A 21,681-nucleotide genomic window follows, 5' to 3' on the forward strand; every position below is an offset into this window, starting at 1 on the left:
AATCATAGAAATCCCTGCAGTGTAGGAGGAGGCCATTCGGCCCATCGAGTCTGCACCAACAACAATACCACCCCAGGCCCTATCCCCGTAACCCCACACGTTTACCCCGCTAATCCCTCTAGCCTACACTGGGACACCATGGGCAATTTACCATGGCCAATCAACCTAACCGGCACATCTTTGGACTGTGGGAGGAAACCGGAGCGCCCGGAGGAAACCCACGCAGACACGGGGAGAACGTGCAGACTCCGCACAGACAGTGACCCAAACTAGGAATCGAACCCAGGTCCCTGGAGCTGTGAGGCAGCAGAGATAACCACTGTGCCGCCAATAGTTGACCTGTGATTGAATTCAACCTATTTACCTTTGTCTCATGTCCCTTAATACCTTCGGATAACAAAAATCTAACAATCTCAGTTTTGAAATGAAGGATTGTTCTGGCATCAATTGTGTTTACAGAAGAACATTCTGAACCTCCATCATCCTTTGAGTAAAGAAATTATTTCCTGATTTCACTCCTGTAAAGGGCTGGCTTTAATTTTTAGACAATGCTCCGTGAATCTAGACACCGCAGCCAGCAGAAATACTTTCTCCGCATCTGTTCTGCTCTCTGCCCAGCGTTTAGACCTATTTTTTACCCTCCTCCCAATTTAATATTCCTGATCATCTACAGATGAGGAGTCATAGACTACATCCTGCAGTTCTGTTAGATCACGGCTGATTTGTACCTGAGCTCCATCCTTTGATCCACCTTCCTTAGTACCACCCACAACATACATCTATTCCCCTCACACTCTTATGTGACTTAAGTTGAATTTTAGCTGATTTTCTTCTACTCTTGACAAAGAAAGCAGTTCTCCGTATCAATCCTATCAGGTCCCTTTTATAATCTTATGCACCTTGATCAGATCACACCTCAACCTTCTAAACTCAAGGGAACACAAATTACTTTAACGAAACCTGTCTGTTAAGTCCAAGTTTAATTCTTGTGAAGCTGCACTATATATAATCCCTGCAACCAATTCCAAAACTGACTGCAGGTGGGATCTGAGCCAGGTTCTGTAAAACTGAAAAATCACTTTTCTTTAGAATCATAGAATCCCTACAGTGCAAACGGAGGCTGTTCGGCCCATCGATCCTGCACCGGCAACAATCCCACCCTGGCCCTATTCCCGTGGCCCCACACATTTACCCTAGCTAATCCCCCTGACACTAAGGGTCAATTTAGCACAGCCAATCCACCTAACCTGCACATTTTTGGACTGAGGGAGGAAACCGGAGCACCCGGAGGAAACCCATGCAGACACGGGGAGAACGTGCAAACTCCACACAGGCAGTGACCCATGAGGCCGGAATTGAACCCGGGTTCCCGGCGCTGTGAGGCAGCAGCGCTGACCACTGTGCCACCCATTTTCTTTTGTGCTCCAACCCTTGAGATAAAGGGCAACATTCCATCAACAGTTTTGATTTAGAAGGTTCACTCAACTGATACCTGGGGCGGGGGGTGCGCCTTATCTTATGAGGAAAGGTTGGACAGGCTGGGTCTATATCCGTTGGAGATTTGAAGAATCTTATTGAAACATAAGATCCTGAGGGGGCTTGACGAGGTGGATGCTGAGAGGATGTTTCCCCTTGTGGGAGAGAACGAGGGAGAACAGTTTAAAAATAAGGGATCTCCTGTTTAAGAGAAGAATTATTTTCTGAGGGTGTTGAATCTTTGGAACTCTCTTCCCCAGAGAGCAGTGGAGGCAGAGTCATTGAATATTCAGGTGTAGGTAGATTCTTGACCGACAAGGGAGTCAAAGGTTATGAGGGGTGGGGCAGAATGCAGATTTGAGGCCACAATCATATCAGCCATGATCCTATAGAATGATGGAGCAGGCCGAGGGGCCGAATGGCCTATTCCTGTTTCTGATTCATCTGTTGATTATAGTTTGTTCTTGTACAATATTAGTGATTTCTATACATGAAGACTTTAATCACTTTGCTTTTCCATAGCTCCTAGTCTCTCACCGCTAACAAAATATTCCAATTTGCCTTTGTTTGGACCTCCCACTTACTCCATATTTACTCCAGTTTTATGTGCTTGCTTCATCCTCCTCTCTTTGTAATTTTACCCTCTCCACAACCTTCCTGTGCCTCCTAAAGATTGCCTCAAACTTGAACATACAACTCTCGAACTCTTTCTCAAATTAACATGGTGATAACCAAGTCCAACAAATCAAGGACATCATTTGTCAGATTCCACCAATCAGAGTGCACTTCCCTTTCTCCCCGCTCTCCATCTCTTGCCTGATTGTTGACTCCTTTTCTATTCGCTCCTGGGATGTGTGTGTCGCAGGCTAGGCCCAGCATTTATTACCCATCCCTAATCGCCCTCGAGAAGGAGGTGCTGAGCTGTCTTTGTGACCTGCTGCAGTCCATCTGTTAGGAAGGGAGTTCCCAGATTTTGACCCAGTGACAGTGAAGGAATAGAGATATATTTCCAGGTCAGGATGGTGTGTGGCTTGGAGGAGAACTTGCAGTTGATGATTCCGTGTATCTGCTGCCCTTGTCCTTCTTGGTGGTGGAGGTCGCGGGTTTGGAAGATGCTGTTGGACGAGACTTGAAATTACTGGGTGGCACGGTAGCACAGTGATTAGCTCTGCTGTCTCACAGCTCCAAGGACCCGGGTTCGATTCCCAACTTTGGGTCACTGTCTGTGTGGAGTTTGCACGTTCTCCCCGTGTCTGTGTGGGTTTCCTCCGGGTGCTCCGGTTTCCTCCCACAGTCCAAAGATGTGTGGGTTAGGTGCATTGGCTGAGCTAAATTGCCCCTTAGTGTCCTGAGAAGCGCAGTTTAGAGGGATTAGCGGATTAAATATGTGGGGTTCCGGGGATAGGGTCTGGGTGGGATTGTGGTCGGTACAGACTCGATGGGCCGAATGGCCGCCTTCTGCACTATGAACATCTTTCTATGAACTTGGTGGATTGCTACAGTGCATCTTGTAGATAGTACACACTGCTGCCACTGTGAACTAGTGGTGGAGGGAGTGTCACAAAGTTCTTCATAAATCTAAGGTCTTTCTGACATTCTCTAGGAAGGAGGTTTATCGAATGCTTTCTGAAAGTCCCCTCAAATTACTCCTATCCATCAGCAGTGTGAAGCATCGGCTTCCTTTCCGAATATCTTTATATCTCCACCGGAGGGCACTGTTAGCTGTCACTCATTAGCTGTCAGGTTTATAGTGATGGTGTTAATAATGTGGATTTCCTCAATAAATGCTTTCTTATTTTAAGAGTTAGTGTCACAAGTCGGCTTACATTCACACTGCAATGAAGTTGCTGTGAAAATCCCCGAGTCGCCACACTCCGGCGCCTGTTCGGGTACACTGAGGGAGAATTTAGCATGGCCAATGCACCCTAACCAGCGCGTCTTTCAGACTGTGGGAGGAAACCGGAGCACCCGGAGGAAACCCACGCAGACACGGGGAGAACGTGCAGACTCCGCACAGACAGTGACCCAAGCCGGGAATTGAACCTGGGTCCCTGGCGCTGTGAGGCAGCAGTGCTAATCCACTGTGCCACCCAAACAGGTGTGATGGACAAATGATCCCAGGACAGGAACTGTAAAAGCTCGGTAAAGTTCTCGTTGAGAAGTTGTGTATCTTTAAGATAAGAACACTCGGATTGTGTGTACTTTGTTCATCAGTGATTGAGAAATATGCAAAGGAGATTATTTTTATTGTTCGCAGGCCAAGTTGGAGATTGCTTACGGAACACATCACACGTGAGTAATGGCTTTTGTTTATGTATAATAAGAACCGGCATTGGGGTAATAGTTACCATAGCGACGCGCTGTAACTTATCAATGTTGCGAGTGTGGGATCAGACAGTGGGTCTCTCTCCATTCTAAAGGACATAACAGAGGAAAGATGAGTAGATCGACCATCTGGCCCTTTGAGCCTCCTCTACCACTCCATAAGATCATCGATAATCAACAACCTCAACTACTATTCCTCTGATTTCCTTCGTGTCCGAGAATTTATTGATCTCACTTTGGAATACACCCAATGACTGAGGGTTCCACAGCATAGAACCACAGAATACCCACGGTGCAGAAGGAGGCCATTCAGCCCATCGAGTCTGTACCAACCCTCCGACAGTGCATCTTACCCAGGCCCATCCACCCTACCCTATCTCCGTAATCCCACACATTTACCCTGCTAATCCCCCTAACCTACACACCTTGGGACACTAAGGGGCAATTTAGCATGGCCAATCCACTTAACCTGCACATCTTTGGACTGTGGGAGGAAACCGGAGCACCTGGAGGAAACCCACGCAGACACGGGGAGAATGTGCAAACTCCACACAGACAGTGACCCGAGGCCGGAGTTGAACCCGGGTCCCTGGTGCTATGAGGTGAGGGGGGTGGGAGTGGGGTGTGAGGTGGGGGGGGGGGAGGGGGGTGGTCTACCCTGTCAAGCCCCCTTATTCTTCTAAACTCCAGGGTCTAGCGGCAGGTTTGTATCTCGCCACCTGCAACAAGGTGGGAAATTCAAATTGGATTCACAATGAAATAGTGAAAACCTGAACTGGAGACTGGGGAGGCCAAATCCCTGCAGTTAATCAGAGGATCTGGCATTTGAGAAGGAAAGCTGTCGATTAGCACGGCCAATCCATCTAACCCGCACATCTTTGGACTGTGGGAGGAAACCCACGCAGACACGGGGAGAACGTGCAAACTCCACACAGACAGTGACCCAAGGCTGAAATCGAACCCGGGTCCCTGGCGCTGTGAGGCAGGAATGCTAACCACTGTGCCACTGTGTCGCCCACATTTGCTAATGATTCGACCATAAAGGATTGGAGATGTGATGTGAAGGTTCCAGTTGCAGGTAGTTATTTTGCTCTCTGACACATCAGTCCATCGAGTGGTTAATGACACGGTTGAACTAAGAGAATGTGTGCTGTCAGCTGGGAACATCAGCAAGTGAAAATGGTGCTTGTTTCAAAGTGGTTCTTTTCTAACTTGATGAGGAACCTTCAGAATACGGAGATCAATGGTCTAGTTTGGACCAGGGAGCGGCACAAGCTTGGAGGGCCGAAGGGCCTGTTCCTGTGCTGTATTGTTCTTTGTTCTTTATCAAATTGCTTCATCTGAACTGAGAAATTCTCTAAAGCAGTGACCCAGCTCACAGAGCTTTCAGTTGCTGCCATCTGTATACCTGCTGTTCACATCGCCCCTGTTAGCGTCTCACCAGCACCATATTGGACCCAGTCTTAGGAGGAACAACAGTCACCGTCAGGTTGCCAATCTGCTCTTATTTTTTTTACATTAATGAACTGCCCGCCTCCAGAAATGCAGAGGGGAGCTACAGAGTCCTCCTTCCTGGTGCAGGGTCAAAGAACAAAGAAAATCACAACACAGGAACAGACTATTCGGCCCATTTCGGGCAATACTGGTGTTTTGTTTCACTCAATTCTCCCTCTGGCCCCCTTCATCAATCAACATTTATAATGTTATTGATTCCTATTGTATTGAAGAGGCGGCTGGATATAGTACTTGAGGCAAAAGGGATCAAAGGTTATGGGGAAAAAGCAGGATTAGTCTATTGAGTTGGATGATCAGCTATGATGGTGATGAATGGCGGAGCAGGCTCGAAGGGCCAAATGGCCTCCTCCTGCTCCTATCTTCTATGTTTCTATGTAATCTCTTCTATTCCATTCTCCCTCGTGTCCGAACTTCCCCTTTATTGCATCTGTGCTATTCATCCAAACTACTCCTTGTGATAGTGAGTTCCAGATTCTACCCACTCGCTGTTTTCTCTCAAATTCTTTACTGGATTTACCCATCACCATCTCATACTTGGGGGGTCACTTGTTTTTCAATTCTGCCAAAGGTGGGAACAGCTCTGCATCTGTCCCTCTCAAAGCTCTTTCTAATTTTTAAACTTCTCACTAAGTTGCCCCCTCAGTGTAAGCTCTCGCTGCTAACCAAACCAAATGAACACCTTCACCGTATCTCAGTCCAACAGTCACGTCAATATTTTCGCTCCGTTCAACTCTCTCTCTCTTTTCCAGGAAGATGATGCTGCTTTTGTACGAAGAGGGTTTTCGAGTTGTGATCCACACGTCCAACTTGATCCACGATGACTGGCACCAAAAGACACAAGGGTAAGACTGGCCCTGCCATTCCCCTCAAAGACTTTAAGGGGAGGTGGTGGCCTGGTGGTATTATCGTTAGAACCTCAGCTAATGTTCTGGGGACCTGGGTTCGAATCCCGCCACGGCAGATAGTGGAATTTGGATTCAATAAAAAAGATATCTGGAATTAAGACGACCATGAAATCATTGTCAATTGTGGGAAAACCCATCTGGTTCACTAATGTCCTTTAGGGAAGGAAATCTGCCGTCCTTACCTGGTCTGGCCTACATGTGACTCCAGAGCCACAGCAATGTGGTTGATTCTCAACTGCCCTCAGGAATGCCGAGCAAACCACTCGGTTCAAGGGTGACTAGGGATGGGCAATAAATGCTGGCCAGTCAGTGTTGCCCATGTCCCACGAATGAATAAAAAGACTACAGTTGGCACCACAACACAACAAGACCACAAACAAGTGGGTCCACGGAGGAGAACCTCAGCAATTGATTTGTTGAAGCTGATGGTACCTGACTTGGTGCATTCTGGTCCAGCTGTGGCATGTGGGCAGCACGCTCACCCCGGGGTCTGGAGGTTGTTAGATCGAGTCCCAATCCTGAGACCTGAATCCGTAATCCAGCGGCAGCCTCGAGTGCTGAGGGTGCCAAGCTCGGTCACATTCTCCTCGTATTTGTGTGGGTTTCCTCCGGGTGCTCCGGTTTCCTCCCACAGTCCAAAGATGTGTGGGCTGGGTGGATTGGCCGTGCTAAATTGCCCCTTGGTGCCAGGGGATTGGCAGGGTAAATATGTGGGGTTATGGGAATTGGGCCCGGGTCGGATTGTGGTCGGTGCAGACTCGATGGGCCGAATGGCCTCCTTCTGCACTGTAGGGATTCTGAATGTGCCAACCATTACCACCCACAAGTGCCATGCCCGTATAGAGGGCATTGGTAACCATGGACTCCCGTTGGATTGGCCCATGATTATACTTGGCAAAGTGGTCTGCCGTTACCTTCTGTGGTGTGGCTTAGCCGGAAACTCTCCCACCTGCCATCAGGTGTACAGGAAGGATTTCCAGACTAATATTCGAGCTGTTTGACCGCATTGTGAACTCCCCTTTCATGGCCATCAGACCCTGAAGTGGGACCTGAACCTGGAGCCTCTGGTTAGGCGCGCTAACCTTGGAAGGGCAGCACGGTGGCACAGTGGGTTAGCACTGCTGCCTCACAGTGCTAGGTACCCGGGTTCGATTCCGGCCTTGGGTCACTGTCTGTGTGGAGTTTGCACATTCTCCCCATGTCAGTGTGGGTTTCCTCCGGGTGCTCCGATTTCCTCCCACAGTCCAAAAATGTGCGGGTTAGGTTGATTTGAACCCGGGTCCCTGGTGCTGTGAGGCAGCAGTGCTAACCGCAGTGTTGCTGTGCTGCCCTCGAGTCTATGGGAGAGCCACCATAAATAATCAAATCTGTCTGTCTGTCCTGAGCTAATACATGTCCGAAAAACAACAAAGGGCTTTTCTATCTATCCGGTGTAAATACTGAGACCTCGTGTTGTTTGTCTATCTGTGGATGTGCTTGGGGACCCCCGGGGGGGGGGAGAAGCACTGACATTCTCGCTACGTTTGGGCAGGATCCCTGATTTGCCCTTAACGTGAAACCTGGGCTGTCTCCCCCGTCCACGCCGCCTTCCAGAGGAGGCTGAGGGGGGGGGGACATTATTGAGGTGTATAGAATTATCTGAGGTTTGGACAGGGTGAGCAGGGAACAGATGTTCCCCTTGGTTGAGGGGCCAATCAGGAGGGGTCAGAGTTTTAGGGTGCGGGGCAGGAGATTCAGAGGGGATTTGAGAAAATAGTTTTTCACTCGGAGGGGATCTGGAACGCACTGCCTGCGGGGTTAGTGAGGGCGGTGGGGATCTGGAACGCACTGCCTGCGGGGGTAATGAGGGCGGTGGGGATCTGGAACGCACTGCCTGCGGGGGTAGTGAGGGCGGTGGGAATCTGGAACGCACTGCCTGCGGGGGTAATGAGGGCGGTGGGGATCTGGAACGCACTGCCTGCGAGGGTAATGAGGGCGGTGGGGATCTGGAACGCACTGCCTGCGGGGGTAATGAGGGCGGTGGGGATCTGGAACGCACTGCCTGCGGGGTTAGTGAGGGCGGTGGGGATCTGGAACGCACTGCCTGCGGGGTTAGTGAGGGCGGTGGGGATCTGGAACGCACTGCCTGCGGGGGTAGTGAGGGCGGTGGGGATCTGGAACGCACTGCCTGCGGGGTTAGTGAGGGCGGTGGGGATCTGGAACGCACTGCCTGCGGGGTTAGTGAGGGCGGTGGGGATCTGGAACGCACTGCCTGCGGGGGTAATGAGGGCAGTGGGGATCTGGAACGCACTGCCTGCGGGGGTAATGAGGGCAGTGGGGATCTGGAATGCACTGTCTACGGGGGTAGTGAGGGCGGTGGGGATCTGGAACGCACTGCCTACGGGGGTAGTGAGGGCGGTGGGGATCTGGAACGCACTGCCTGCGGGGGTAGTGAGGGCGGTGGGGATCTGGAACGCACTGCCTGCGGGGGTAATGAGGGCGGTGGGGATCTGGAACGCACTGCCTGCGGGGGTAGTGAGGGCAGTGGGGATGTGGAACGCACTGCCTGCGGGGGTAATGAGGCCCGGAAACCTTCCAACCTTTAAAATGTGTTGGGATGAGCACTTGAAACATCAGAACATTCAAGGATATGGGCCAGGTGTTGGGAAATGGGATAGAAACATAGAAAACTACAGCACAAAACAGGCCCTTCAGCCCCACAAGTTGTGCCGAACATATCCCTACTTTCTAGGCCTACCTATAACCCTCCATCCTATTAAGCTCCATGTACTCATCCAGGAGTCTCTTAAAAAACCCTATTGAGTTTGCCTCCACCACCACTGACGGCAGCCGATTCCACTCGCCCACCACCCTCTGTGTGAAAAACTTACCCCTAACATCTCATCTGTACCTACCCCCCAGCACCTTAAACCTGTGTCCTCTCGTAGCAGCCATTTCCACCCTGGGAAAAAGCCTCTGAGAGTCCACCTGATCTATGCCTCTCAACATCTTATATACCTCTATTAGGTCTCCTCTCATCCTACGTCTCTCCAAGGAGAAGTGCGACTTTACTGGTAGTTAATGTTGGCGCAGACTCGATGGGCCGAAGGGCCTTTTTGGTGCTGTCCAGCTCTATGACTCTAATGAGGGTTCAAAGTGCAAACCTTCCTGTAACTGTGAAGCTTGGTTATGTAACAAATCTGCCCCTAATTTTCGGGTGGGATGTCCCTCATAATCCTCTTGGTTTTGTGAGAGATTTTCCACGGTGACTGTTTTGAGGACGACTAGGGGAGTTCTCCCCTTGTGTCCTGGGCCCACGTTCGTCCCTCAAGAAACAACCATCAGTGAACAGAAAGAGCGATGTGGCAACAATCGCACCATGTGGGAGCTTGCTGTGCACAAATTGGCTGCCGCGTTTCCCCCGTGGTGACAACACTACAAAATACATCCTTGGCTCCTAATGTGCCTCGGGAAGCTCTGAGATTGTGAGAGGCACTATAAAAGATGCAAATCTTTTCTGTTTAAACATTAAAGTCGTTTTCCTTCCTGCTCGTTGCTAGGATATGGCTGAGCCCTCTGTATCCACGGTTACCGGAAGGGAGTTCGGAAACAGCGGGTGAATCCATGACTAACTTTAAATGTGACCTGGTTGATTACCTCACGTCCTACCGGTCAGCTGGACTTGCCGAATGGATCGCTCACATAAAGCAGCATGATTTATCAGAAACCAGGTAATTCTTCCCTATTGTTCCGGATGCTTCATCTCAGAATATCAAGATCCAGTCCAGCTTTAACCTGAGGGGTGCGGGTTTCATAAAGGTAGATTATTTTAATTGATCTTAATTCTCAATTGTACAATGACCTGACTTCAAATTAACCCAATCAAATCAGTTAAATGTTTTGTGTTTAAAGTTTATTTATTAGTGACACAAGTAGGCTTACGTTAACACTGCAATGAAGTTACTGTGAAAATCCCCCAGTTGCCACACTCCGGCTCCTGTTCGGGTACACTGAGGGAGAATTTAGCACGGCCAATGCACCCTAACCAGCACGTCTTTCGGACTGTGGGAGGAAACCGGAGCACCCAGAGGAAACCCACGCAGACGCGGGGAGAACGTGCAGACTCCGCACAGACAGTGACCCAAGCCAGGAATCGAACCCGGGTCCCTGACACTGTGAGGCAGCAGTGCTAACCACTGTGCCACCGTGGTAGTCCAGCCACCCTGGTTCAAGCAAGATATAACCATAGGGCAAGTTGGACTCTTGGGTAGTAAAAGTTTGTTTTAAGAAGTATACTTAATGACACAAAATAAAGTTCCAGCTTCAAACGAATGAGGTCCCTGAAGAGAGAAGTTGTCCTGTTCCTTCATTGACTGCAATTCAGCCCTGGGAGCATCCAGTGCGTGATTAGCTCACAGAGATGTCACTCAAAACCTTCACTGTTACGTTTGGGCGGCACGGTGGCACAGTGGTTAGCACTGCTGCCTCACAGCGCCAGGGACCCGGGTTCAATTCCCGGCCTGGGTCACTGTCTGCACATTCTCCCCGTGTCTGCGTGGGTTTCCTCCGGGTGCTCCGGTTTCCTCCCACAGTCCAAAGATGTGCAGGTTAGGTGGATTGGCCGTGCTAAATTGACCCTTAGTGTCAGGGGGATGAGCTAGAGTAAATGCCTGGGGTTACGGGGCTAGGGCCTGGGTGGGATTGTGGTCGGTGCAGACTCAATGGGCCGAATGGCCGCCTCCTGTGCTGTAGGGATTCTATGATTCTATCCCCAAAATTATAAATACCTCGTCTCAGACCATGTCTGCGTTAATTTAAAAGTTGGTTTGTTTTAATTGGTGTTTGGCTGCTGACTCTCAGCTCTCGAAAGGACAATGTTTCTTTCACAGTCTCTTTCATTATCTGGCTTTACACAATTGTCTCTTGTCCATTTGGTCATGGTTTGTGCTGCGTTTAGGACAATATAGCTGACTGATACTCATCCAAAGCAGAATCTTTCAAATTATAAGCTCTTAAAACCAGCTTTAATATAACTACTTGATTCATAACTATTTCTTTAATTGGAACTTAATTGACGTTCACCATTTAGCCAGTCATCTGTTTCTGGCTGGTTCTCAATTTATGTAATAACTCTTAATGCATGTGAGTGATTATAAAATAGAGTATAAAATGGCTTCTTAGAATCATAGAATCCCTACAGTGCAGAAGGGAGGCCATTCGGCCCATCGAGTCTGCACCGACCGCAATCCCACCCAGACCCTATCCCTGTAACTCCACATATTTACCCTGCTAATCCCCCTGACACTTAGAGACAATTTAGCACGGCCAATCAACCTAACCCGCACATCTTTGGACTGAGAGAGGAAACCGGAGCACCCGGAGGAAACCCACACAGACACGGGGAGAACGTGCAGACTCCACACAGACAGTGACCCAAGGCTGGAATTGAATCCGGGGTCCCTGGCGCTGTGAGGCAGCAGTGCTAACCACTGTGTCACCGTGCTGCCCCTAATCTTAAATCAATGTTAGTGCAAAATGACATTTTGTCCTTGTTAGCTTCTTATTATGAATATAACATGAAATTCATCTAAAAATGGTTACAATGCCCAGGCGATGCTTACAGAGGGATCAGAATGTGAAACCTGCTACCACAGGCACGTGAGGGAGAAAGGAATAGAAGGTTAAGCAGATAGGATGAAGAGCAGTGGGAGGAGGCTGGTGTGGGGCAGAAATGCCAGCATGGAACAGTTGGGCTGAATGGCCTGTTCCTGTGCTGTAGACGTGGTTCCTGTTGCTGTCTGTCTACGTCCTCGGGAACCCCAGAGGCAGTAGGTTCCTGTGCTGGGACCTCCTGTCTCTTCGGACTGTGTTCTCTCCTGACACCTGAGGGGAGTTGGATGGTTGGCAGATGTCACTGGGCACTGCCTGAGGTTCAGCGAGTGGGGGACCTTATCCCTCCCTTCGCCAAAAGCAGCTTCTGCAGAAAGCCCGCGGTCAGCGCGGTGAAAGTTGTGGCAGCTGCAGTGCAACTGTGGGAGGCTGGGAGCCGGCTTGGAAAGTGAATGAATGAAGCAACCGTTCGTATGCTGAAATAAACCAGACGCGCGCGTGGACAGGGACACAGGTGCACGGACAGGCGCCCGGACAGGCGCCCGGGCGCGCACGGACAGGCGCACGGACAGGCGCCCGGGTGCGCACGGACAGGCGCACGGACAGGCGCACGGACAGGCGCCCGGGCGCGCACGGACAGGCGCGCACACTCAGACATGGAGACGCACTGGGATTGGGACAATTTGCTTGGGTTTGCATGATTTGGTTATTCAAGAAAGGGAACAGGGACAGCCCGGGAAATTACCGACCGGTGAGTCTAACCTCAGTGGTTGGTAAGTTGATGGAGAGGATCCTGAGAGACAGGATTTATGATCATCTAGAGAAGTTTAGTATGATCAAAAGTAGTCAGCACGGCTTTGTCAGGGGCAGGTCGTGCCTTACGAGCCTGGTTGAGTTCTTTGAAAATGTGACCAAGCACATTGACGAAGGAAGAGCGGTGGATGTGGTCTATATGGACTTCAGCAAAGCGTTCGATAAGGTCCCCCATGCAAGACTTCTTGAGAAAGTGAGAGGGCATGGGATCCAAGGGGCTGTTGCCTTGTGGATCCAGAACTGGCTTGCCTGCAGAAGGCAGAGAGTGGCTGTGGAGGGGTCTTTCTCTGCATGGAGGTCAGTGACCAGTGGAGTGCCCCAGGGATCTGTTCTGGGACCCTTGCTGTTTGTCATTTTCATAAATGACCTGGATGAGGAAGTGGAGGGATGGGTTGGTAAGTTTGCTGACGACACCAAGGTAGGTGGTGTTGTGGATAGTTTGGAGGGATGTCAGAAGTTGCAGCGAGACATAGATAGAATGCAAGACTGGGCGGAGAAGTGGCAGATGGACTTCAACCCGGATAAGTGTGTAGTGATCCATTTTGGCAGATCCAATGGGATGGAGCAGCAGTATAAAATGAAGGGTACCATTCTTAGCAGTGTAGAGGATCAGAAGGACCTTGGGGTCCGGGTCCATAGGACTCTTAAATCGGCCTCGCAGGTGGAGGATGCGGTCAAGAAGGCGTATGGCGTACTGGCCTTCATTAATCGAGGGATTGAGTTTAGGAGTCGGGAGATAATGCTGCAGCTTTATAGGACCCTGGTCAGACCCCACTTGGAGTACTGCGCGCAGTTCTGGTCACCTCATTACAGGAAAGATGTTGAAGCCATTGAAAGGGTGCAGAGGAGATTTACAAGGATGTTGCCTGGATTGGGGGGCATGCCTTATGAGGATAGGTTGAGGGAGCTTGGTCTCTTCTCCCTGGAGAGACGAAGGATGAGAGGTGACCTGATAGAGGTTTACAAGATGTTGAGGGGTCTGGATAGGGTGGACTCTCAGAGGCTATTTCCAAGGGCTGAAATGGTTGCTACGAGAGGACACAGGTTTAAGGTGCTGGGGGGTAGGTACAGGGGGGATGTCAGGGGTAAGTTTTTCACTCAGAGGGTGGTGGGTGAGTGGAATCGGCTGACGTCGGTGGTGGTGGAGGCAAACTCGTTGGGGTCTTTTAAGAGACTTCTGGATGAGTACATGGGATTTAATGGGATTGAGGGCTATAGATAGGCCTAGAGGTGGGGATGTGATCGGCGCAACTTGTGGGCCGAAGGGCCTGTTTGTGCTGTGGCTTTCTATGTTCTATGTTCTAACTGTATACAAGTTGTGTTTAATTATATGCAGTCGGTTACATTGATTGGTGCTCCACTTCACATATAAAGTGATGTCTGAAGTGACATCACTTTATATGTTAGGAGATTTATGCTGTAACATTCTGCTCTGCAGAGAGGCAGAATATAGACTGAGGACTAACCTTCAACAACCGGCTTTCCGATACTGATAGTAACAAATTAAAATGAGAAAATTAGCAGTAATCATTCCTGCTGTGGGTCCTGGAACCACGTGAGGATCAGGAATCCCATCTTCCTCCCTCTGGGCCAATTGAACTGCGGAAAAGGGGGCGGATTGTAAATCGCACAGTCGGAGGTTCACGGCCCACGCTGGAAATCTGAGCTCGACGTTAACTCTGAGGGAGTGTTGTTGTGCTGTCTTTCTGATAACAACTTGAACCAAGGCCTGGTCTGTCCTGACTGGATGACGGCAAAGATTCGGTGGCACTGTTTGGAAGAAGAGCGGGGGAGTTACCCCCACCCCCCCCGCCCCCCCCCACCCACCCCCACCCTCGCCCTGCCCCCGTGCTCCGGGCCTCCATTCAGCCAACACCTAAAACCTGTTCAACAGCATCTTGTTTACTGTTGTGGGATCTTGCTGTGCACGAATGGGCTGCCGCGTTTGCCGACACAGCAGGGATTGCATTTTCAGACCACTGAAAGAGATATTTATAATTTTTGTTTTTAAAGTTTCAGCTAGCAGTTCCTTCTCACAGTTTTTTTTTAAACGTTCCCACAGTGACGGGGATGGTGATCGACAGTGCGTTTGCGGTGTTTTATACAGAGGCAGCGAGATCACGGTGTCTGGGGTACGATGAGAGGTCTGGCTCAGCCCTTTAGGAGACGGGGTGAGGTGAAGAGCATTGGGAGGAGGCTTTGGGATCCCCTTTAACATCATCATCTCTTCAGCTCTCTCTCACTCTCTCTATAGAGTAGGTGTTTTTAATGAGCGGTGAATGTGTCTGTCTGAGATTCCTGTCAGCTAGCTTCACAAAAGGATTTTCAGTCTAGTAGCTGGTGCTGCCCTGCGCACCTCGATAAAGGTATATTAGGCTTGGAGGGGGCAGTGATCAATTCCACCAGGAATGATCAGAGCTCCGAGGACAAGTTACATCGACTAGAATCTGCTTTCAGTGAGGTGAATATTACTGTTACATTAATTAATTTCTTACGGTTAAGGATAAACAGATGGAGGATATTCATTCATTAAGTGTATTGAGCACATATAAAGAGGGACTGCTGGGACACTGAGTTTACAAATAGCGGGAAGACATTTGTAATGTTACATTATTAAACTATCAAGAGAATAATTTGCAACTAGTTCTTGCTTCGCCATCTGGCTTTGGAATCCAGTTATCAGTTTGTTGAGTGAATGGGGCTTGGCCAGTACATGATGGGGCATAACTCCCTTACTGTCAGAGGTGCCATCTTCTGAATGAAGTTTGAAATCTTGGCCCATCTGTCCTGTTAGGTGGAGGTAAATGATCCCGTGGCATGAACAGGTGAGTTCCCCTCTTGGCCAACATTCATCCCTGAACCAACAACATTAAAGTTGATGATTAGTCATGATCACATTGCTGTTTGTGGGATCTTGCTTTGCATTTTCTTTTCAGTACAACAATCAACCACACATCAGGAAGTTGTCTATTCACCCCAAAGCTCTTGGGACACTCTGAGGAATGGGGAAGGCACTATAAACACGCAAATCTTTTATCTTTCGATTTATATGAGGTTAAAAATGTTTCACGTTTAATCAATTTATTTAAATCATTCTCTTGGCAGGGTTTATCTCATTGGCTCCACTCCCGGCCGTCACCAAGGGAACGAGAAGCAAAAATGGGGTCACTTAAAACTCAGAAGGGTATGTAAATGTGGCTTTGCCTTCATGCAAATGAGATGGAACTACCCCGAGTAGAAAATATCTTTGCAAATTAGTATAATGATGCATATTAAAACCTTGAGCATCTGTGAAATCAATAGAATTAAAGGTGGCAGATGTTTACCATGACATTTTAAACAAGTAATTATATTTCATAATTAATTACTACACTGTTGAATCTTAAATGATTATAAAATAGGCACAAGCACATCAGCCAAGTGCTACCACAGCGCTCTGAGTCAATTCAAACCACTCTCCAGATAAGTGCCGTTTCAATGTTTGAAAGCAGGAAGGAATGTTCTATTGCCGTGTGGTTCAAAGGCCTGGAACTCCCTCCCTGTCAGCACTTGGGAGTCCCTCTCTGGCTCTCTTTCTCTTCGCGTACCTTGCCCCAAGAGGGCGTCGGCAGCCACGGACGTTATGTTAACCGTGCTCTGGACTGGCGGATCATCTTTGCCGGAGGTACATATACCCAGTTTGCAGGACCTTTAGAGCAATTTAGTCCATCACCAAAAGAACTGCAGAAGTTGAAGAAGGCAACCCATCACCTTCGCCTTGAGAGAAAATTGTTAGGGTCCCGGACCAGACCCCAAGTTACATTAGGAAGCCAGGCTGGACCACCCCCCAACAATTTTTCTATTTTGGCATAAATGTGAGGAAAGGATGCTTCCTTCCAGGAATTATTCCACTGACAAAGTAGGGATCTTTTATAGTAAAACAAACTTTATTTAATAACACCATTTAAATATAACTCGAACAAATGAAGCAACTTAACTATTAATAGTTGAGCGATATTTATAATGCAAATAAAATAAACTTTAATTTCTAACTTATCACTTTTTCAGTTCCAAATAAGCAACTTTCCTCTTATAGATTTAAAAACCACTTTAAATACAGTTAGCAACCATAACTATACTTGCGATAATGAGTTAAAACCATCTTGAAGCTTTCAGAGAGAAAATGAGTTCCAAAAGCCTGCAAAATTCTAACTTCAACCAGGCTTGAGCTGCAAAACTAAACTGCTTTCTGCAAAAGTTCTTTTTTTTTTCTCTGCTCTAGACCCAGGACTGCATGCAAACCCACACCATCACATGACCTTGTCGATCACGCTAATCCGAAATCCCAGGGAAACTTAAGTAAACAGAAGTCCATCAGCTCTACTTAACATAATCACCTGCGAGGCTAAAATGATTAATTATTCTGCTCTCCTAGCATCTGAGTTGCATTCCCTCCAGACATACTGACTGCCCATAGCATAGAGCTGAATTTTTCCTCCCTCTCCAATCTCCAGTTGATCATGTTGTCTTCCAGCATTCCTCAAGCTCCAAACTCAATCGTAGTTTGACTTTTGGAGAATGATTAGGCAATTCCGAATGAGATTACTCGGCCTGTCCAGAGGTTGAGCAAAGTTGGACTTTCCTCGTATACCACCCACTTCTACTTACTGGAACACTAAAGGCACCTTTAACCCCACTGTTTATCCAACTCCCTTTTTGAAAGTTACAGCTGATGATCTGCGTTCCAGATAACAAATCAGCAATTATTTTTTCATCCTCCTCATCAACTGGTCCTTTTGTCAATAACCTTAAATTTGTATCCTCTGTTGATAAACCCTTCTGTTATTTTCAAGAGTTTCTCCCTACCTATTTGTTATTTGAAAAGGAAGAGTATGCAGGGTTACGGGAGAATGACACTAAGTGAGTTGTTCGTTTGGTCAGCTGGTACAGAACAGACATGATGGGCTGAATGGCCTCTTTCTGCTCTGTAACAATTCTGTGATTCTTTGAACACAGCTATTAAATCCCCCCGCCCCCTTGGCCTTCTGTACTGTCAGGCGAGTCTGCCAGAGAGCCGATGCAGACTCATTGGGTCGAGTGGCCTCCTCCTGCACTGTAGAGGTTCTATGAGAGTGACCTCAGGCTCGGTGTAACTACAATCCTTCCTCCCTGGTGCTATCCTCGCAAATCTCCTTTCGCACCCTCTTCAAGGCCTTGGCATCCAGTGTGGTGGTGTCAATGGATGGGCTCTGAGGAGCTGGAAGAGTCACCTTGGTGCAAACCTATCTTGCTGCCATCTTGCGTGTCTAGAATAAACGAGGTGTTACGAGGAGTGATTACATTAACTGGCTTAAGATTGGGAAGGACTTTGTTTAAGGTCCAAGGGTAAGTAGTGGGTTAGATAAAGTGAAACGGTTTCCACTAGCTGGGAGGTCGAGGACGAGGGGACACAAACTAAAAAGAATCAGGGTTTTCAGGAGTAAATGTAGGAAATACATCTACACACAAAATGGTGGCAGATGTTTGGGACAAATGGCAATTGATACTGGATGAGTTGTAAATTTGAATTCTGAGGTTGATGGATTAGTCACTAATACTTAAGGTGGTAATCCAGTTTTCTTCCCACCCCAATAGGTCTTGAGTGACTCTGCCTCACCTGTGGCGAATCAGGAATCGTGGCCTCTCATTGGTCAATTTTCCAGCATTGGCTCCTTAGGAGCTGACGAAACAAAATGGCTGTGCTCGGAGTTTAAGGAGAGCTTGGCGACACTAGGCAAAAATCAAAGGTTCCTGAGTAACCAGCAGGTTCCTCTTCATTTGGTGAGTATGTTCGTGGAAAGGGGAAGCAATGGCCTAGTGGTATTATCGCTAAACTATTAATCCAGAAACTTGGCTAATGTTCTGGGGACCCAGGTTCGAATCGCACTATGGCAGATCATGGAATTTGAATTCAATAAAAAATATCTGGAATTAAGAATCTACCGATGACCATGAAACCATTATCAATTGTCGGAAAAACCCATCTGGTTCACTAATGTCATTTAGGGAAGGAAATCTGCCGTCCTTTACCTGGTCTGGCCTACATGTGACTCCAGAGCCACAGCAATGTGGTTGATTCTTAACTGCCCTCAGGCAACTAAATGCTGGCCAGCCAGAGAGGCCCATGTCCCATGAATTAATAAAAAAAGTCATAGAATCATACGATGCCAGGAGGCCATTACACCCATCGAATCTATGCTGGCTCTTTTCTTCAGGTTTTTATCCAATTCCCCTTTGAAAGTTACTAATAAATCTGCTCTCACGGCCCCTTCAGGCTGTATGTTCCAGACCATCACAACTCGCTGCATAAGGAAATGCTTCCTCAAGTCACCTCTGCCTCCTTCATCAAATAAATCTCTCTGCTTACCAACTTTTCTGCCAGTGGAAACTGTTTCTCCTTCCTTGTGCTTCAGAAGCACTTGATTTGATTTATTATTGTCACATGTATTAGTATACAGTGAAAAGTTTTATTTCTTGCGCACTATGCAGACAAAGCATACCGTTCATAGAGACTCCCCCCCCCTCCCCCCCCACACACACACACACACACACACACACACACACACACTCTCCAGGTCTTGACATCTTTCCTAAAGTGTGGCGTCGACAATTATTCCAGCTGAACTGGAGTTTTCTGTAGGTTTAGCATAATGGCAGAATACTCTATTCCTCTGTTTAAAAAGCCATGACTCCAAGTTCTCGCCATCATCAATGTCGACTAACCCCGTCCCCCCCAACCTCAGTAACATCGCCATTCTCCCTCCCTAGCTCAGCTCTTGAAGGGACGAGCGGAGTTCGTAATGAAGATCAGTCACAACCTTAGTGAATGGCAGAGCAAACTCGAGGGGCTGAATGGTCTGCCTACTTGTTCTTCCTGTGTTCTAATGAACCCTTCACCCCGCTGTTACTTTCAGACTTGACTCATGCCAGACCTCTGATTTTCCACCTTCCATCAACCTGAGCTCATCTAAAATTCCAGTGTCTATATTTTCACCTGCTCCAGTCCCCTAGCCCATCATTTACTGATGTCTGTCAGTTCCCAACCTATTGACCAGTTGGGAGTTGATGAAACAAAATGGCTGTACTGGGCGTTTAAGTGGAGCCTCTTAGCTCTGGGCCAGGTCGCAGGTGTCTACCTCCGTTTGGTGGAGGTTTCACTCTGTTTTCAATAACGCTGGATAAGGAATTTAAGAATGTTCCTCTTTTATACATGACAAAAGTCTGATTGAACTATGTCCATAAGAATCAGACTTGGGCGGCACAGTGGTTAGCACTGCTGTTTCACAGCGCCAGGGACCCAGGGATTCCTGGCTCGGGTCACTGTCTGTGTGGAGTTTGCACGTTCTCCCCGTGTCTGCGTGGGTTTCCTCCGGGTGCTCTGGTTTCCTCCCACAGGCCAAAGATCTGTGGCTTAGGTTGATTGGTCATGCTAAATTGCCCCTTAGTGTCAGGGGGATTAGCAGGGTAAGTATGTGGGGGTTACAGGGATAGGACTTGGGTGGGATTGATGTCGGTGCAGGCTCGATGGGCCGAATGGCCTCCTCCTGCACTGTAGGGATTCTATGATTCTGTCAGTGGGTCTTGATGTGTCGAAAGTGGCAGTGCCATTTAATGGACCATTCAGCAGTGTTAGTGTAACTGTGCTGTGAAGTAAAGGACCTCCGCCCTCGCTGATGCTATCGAGCACGTACGTGGAACCGTTCCCTGACCATCATCTCCCATTCCCACATTGGGCAACAGGCCATGTTTAACTTAGCTAAAACACACAGATGGATGGCACAGTGATTAGCACTGCTGCCTCACAATGCTAGGGACCCGGGTTCAATTCTGGCCTTGGCTGACTGTCTGTGTGGAGTCTACACGTTCTCCCCGTGTCTGCGTGGGTTTCCTCCGGGTGCTCCGGTTTCCTCCCACAGTCTGAAAGATGTGTAGATTAGGTGGATTGGCCGTGGTAAATGTGTGGGGTTAACGAGGATAGGGCAGCAGGAAGGGCCTGGGTAAGATGCTCTTTCGGAGAGTCGGTGCCAATGGGCCGAATGGCCTCTTTCTGCTGTAGAGATACTATGGGATAAAATTAAACAATCAAATCTCATTTTGTATTAACCATAGCCTCTTTGAATAGGTTTACCCAACTGTTGAGAATGTCAGAACAAGCTTGGAAGGATACCCGGGTAGGTTCCTAAATTCTCCTTGATGAGTTTGTGCATGTGTGTCCAATATCTCCGTGTGACATGGTGTCAAATTGTGTGTGAAACCTGATCTCTGAAGTGCCATGGAGAGTTGTACTACATTAAAGGTGCTAAATAAATGCAAGTTGTTGTTGTAATCCTGCACAATAATCTATCAGAAGAGTGGTAAACTTAATTACTTAAGTGACACCTTTGCGTAAAAAATAAGCTTAAAGATATTTAAATGTGAATTTTTATATTCCCTAACCCTTTACCCCTTGGCAGAATATCACTGATAATAGACTCTCTCTCCTTCCTTAGCCGGAGGTTCACTTCCTTACGCCATTGTCACTGCTCAGAAACAACCTTGGCTTCCCTCCTTCTTCTGGTAAGTTACATCGAACCTTAACTGTCATTTAACCTTGGTGGGTGACGGCCCTGATGGAATAGTCGGCCACCTGTGACCCACGAGCATCTTACTCGCTATTCAGATAGTTATTGACATTACTTTGTCAGCCAATGAGCTGGAGGCCGGTGAGGGACTTGCGCAGCAAGCAATCAATTTCACCACAGACTAAATCCAATCCCTGAGAAAGTGGAACTATTTAAACAGCACACTGCAGCAGTCTACAGAGGCTGTTTAAACAGCACACTGCAGCAAACAGTCTACAGAGTCTAATAAACAGCAATGACAGCAAACAGTCTACAGAGTCTATTTAAACAGCACACTGCAGCAAACAGTCTACAGAGTCTATTTAAACAGCACACTGCAGCAAACAGTCTACAGAGTCTATTTAAACAGCACACTGCAGCAAACTGTCTACAGAGTCTATTTAACCAGCACACTACAGTAAACAGTCCACAGAGTCTAT

General features: G+C 48.2%; 1 protein-coding gene across 4 annotated transcripts in view; it reads left to right on the plus strand.

The window, feature by feature from the left end:
- Nucleotides 1-21,681, plus strand: part of tdp1 (tyrosyl-DNA phosphodiesterase 1) — a 100,956-nt gene that overhangs the window by 12,960 nt on the left and 66,315 nt on the right. For 3 of the 4 annotated variants that reach the window (XM_078234495.1, XM_078234494.1, XM_078234493.1), the window contains exons 6-12: nucleotides 3,734-3,768; nucleotides 6,066-6,158; nucleotides 9,761-9,931; nucleotides 15,729-15,807; nucleotides 18,237-18,422; nucleotides 20,764-20,812; nucleotides 21,131-21,197. In XM_078234495.1, the coding sequence (XP_078090621.1) occupies nucleotides 3,734-3,768; nucleotides 6,066-6,158; nucleotides 9,761-9,931; nucleotides 15,729-15,807; nucleotides 18,237-18,422; nucleotides 20,764-20,812; nucleotides 21,131-21,197 (680 nt within the window). Of the gene's footprint in view, nucleotides 1-3,733; nucleotides 3,769-6,065; nucleotides 6,159-9,760; nucleotides 9,932-15,728; nucleotides 15,808-18,236; nucleotides 18,423-20,763; nucleotides 20,813-21,111; nucleotides 21,198-21,681 lie in introns of all 4 variants that reach the window. The other variant, XR_013500068.1, reaches the window with a different exon arrangement.

The sequence above is a fragment of the Mustelus asterias genome, chromosome 18 (assembly GCF_964213995.1).
Source record: "Mustelus asterias chromosome 18, sMusAst1.hap1.1, whole genome shotgun sequence".
NCBI lineage: Eukaryota > Metazoa > Chordata > Chondrichthyes > Carcharhiniformes > Triakidae > Mustelus > Mustelus asterias.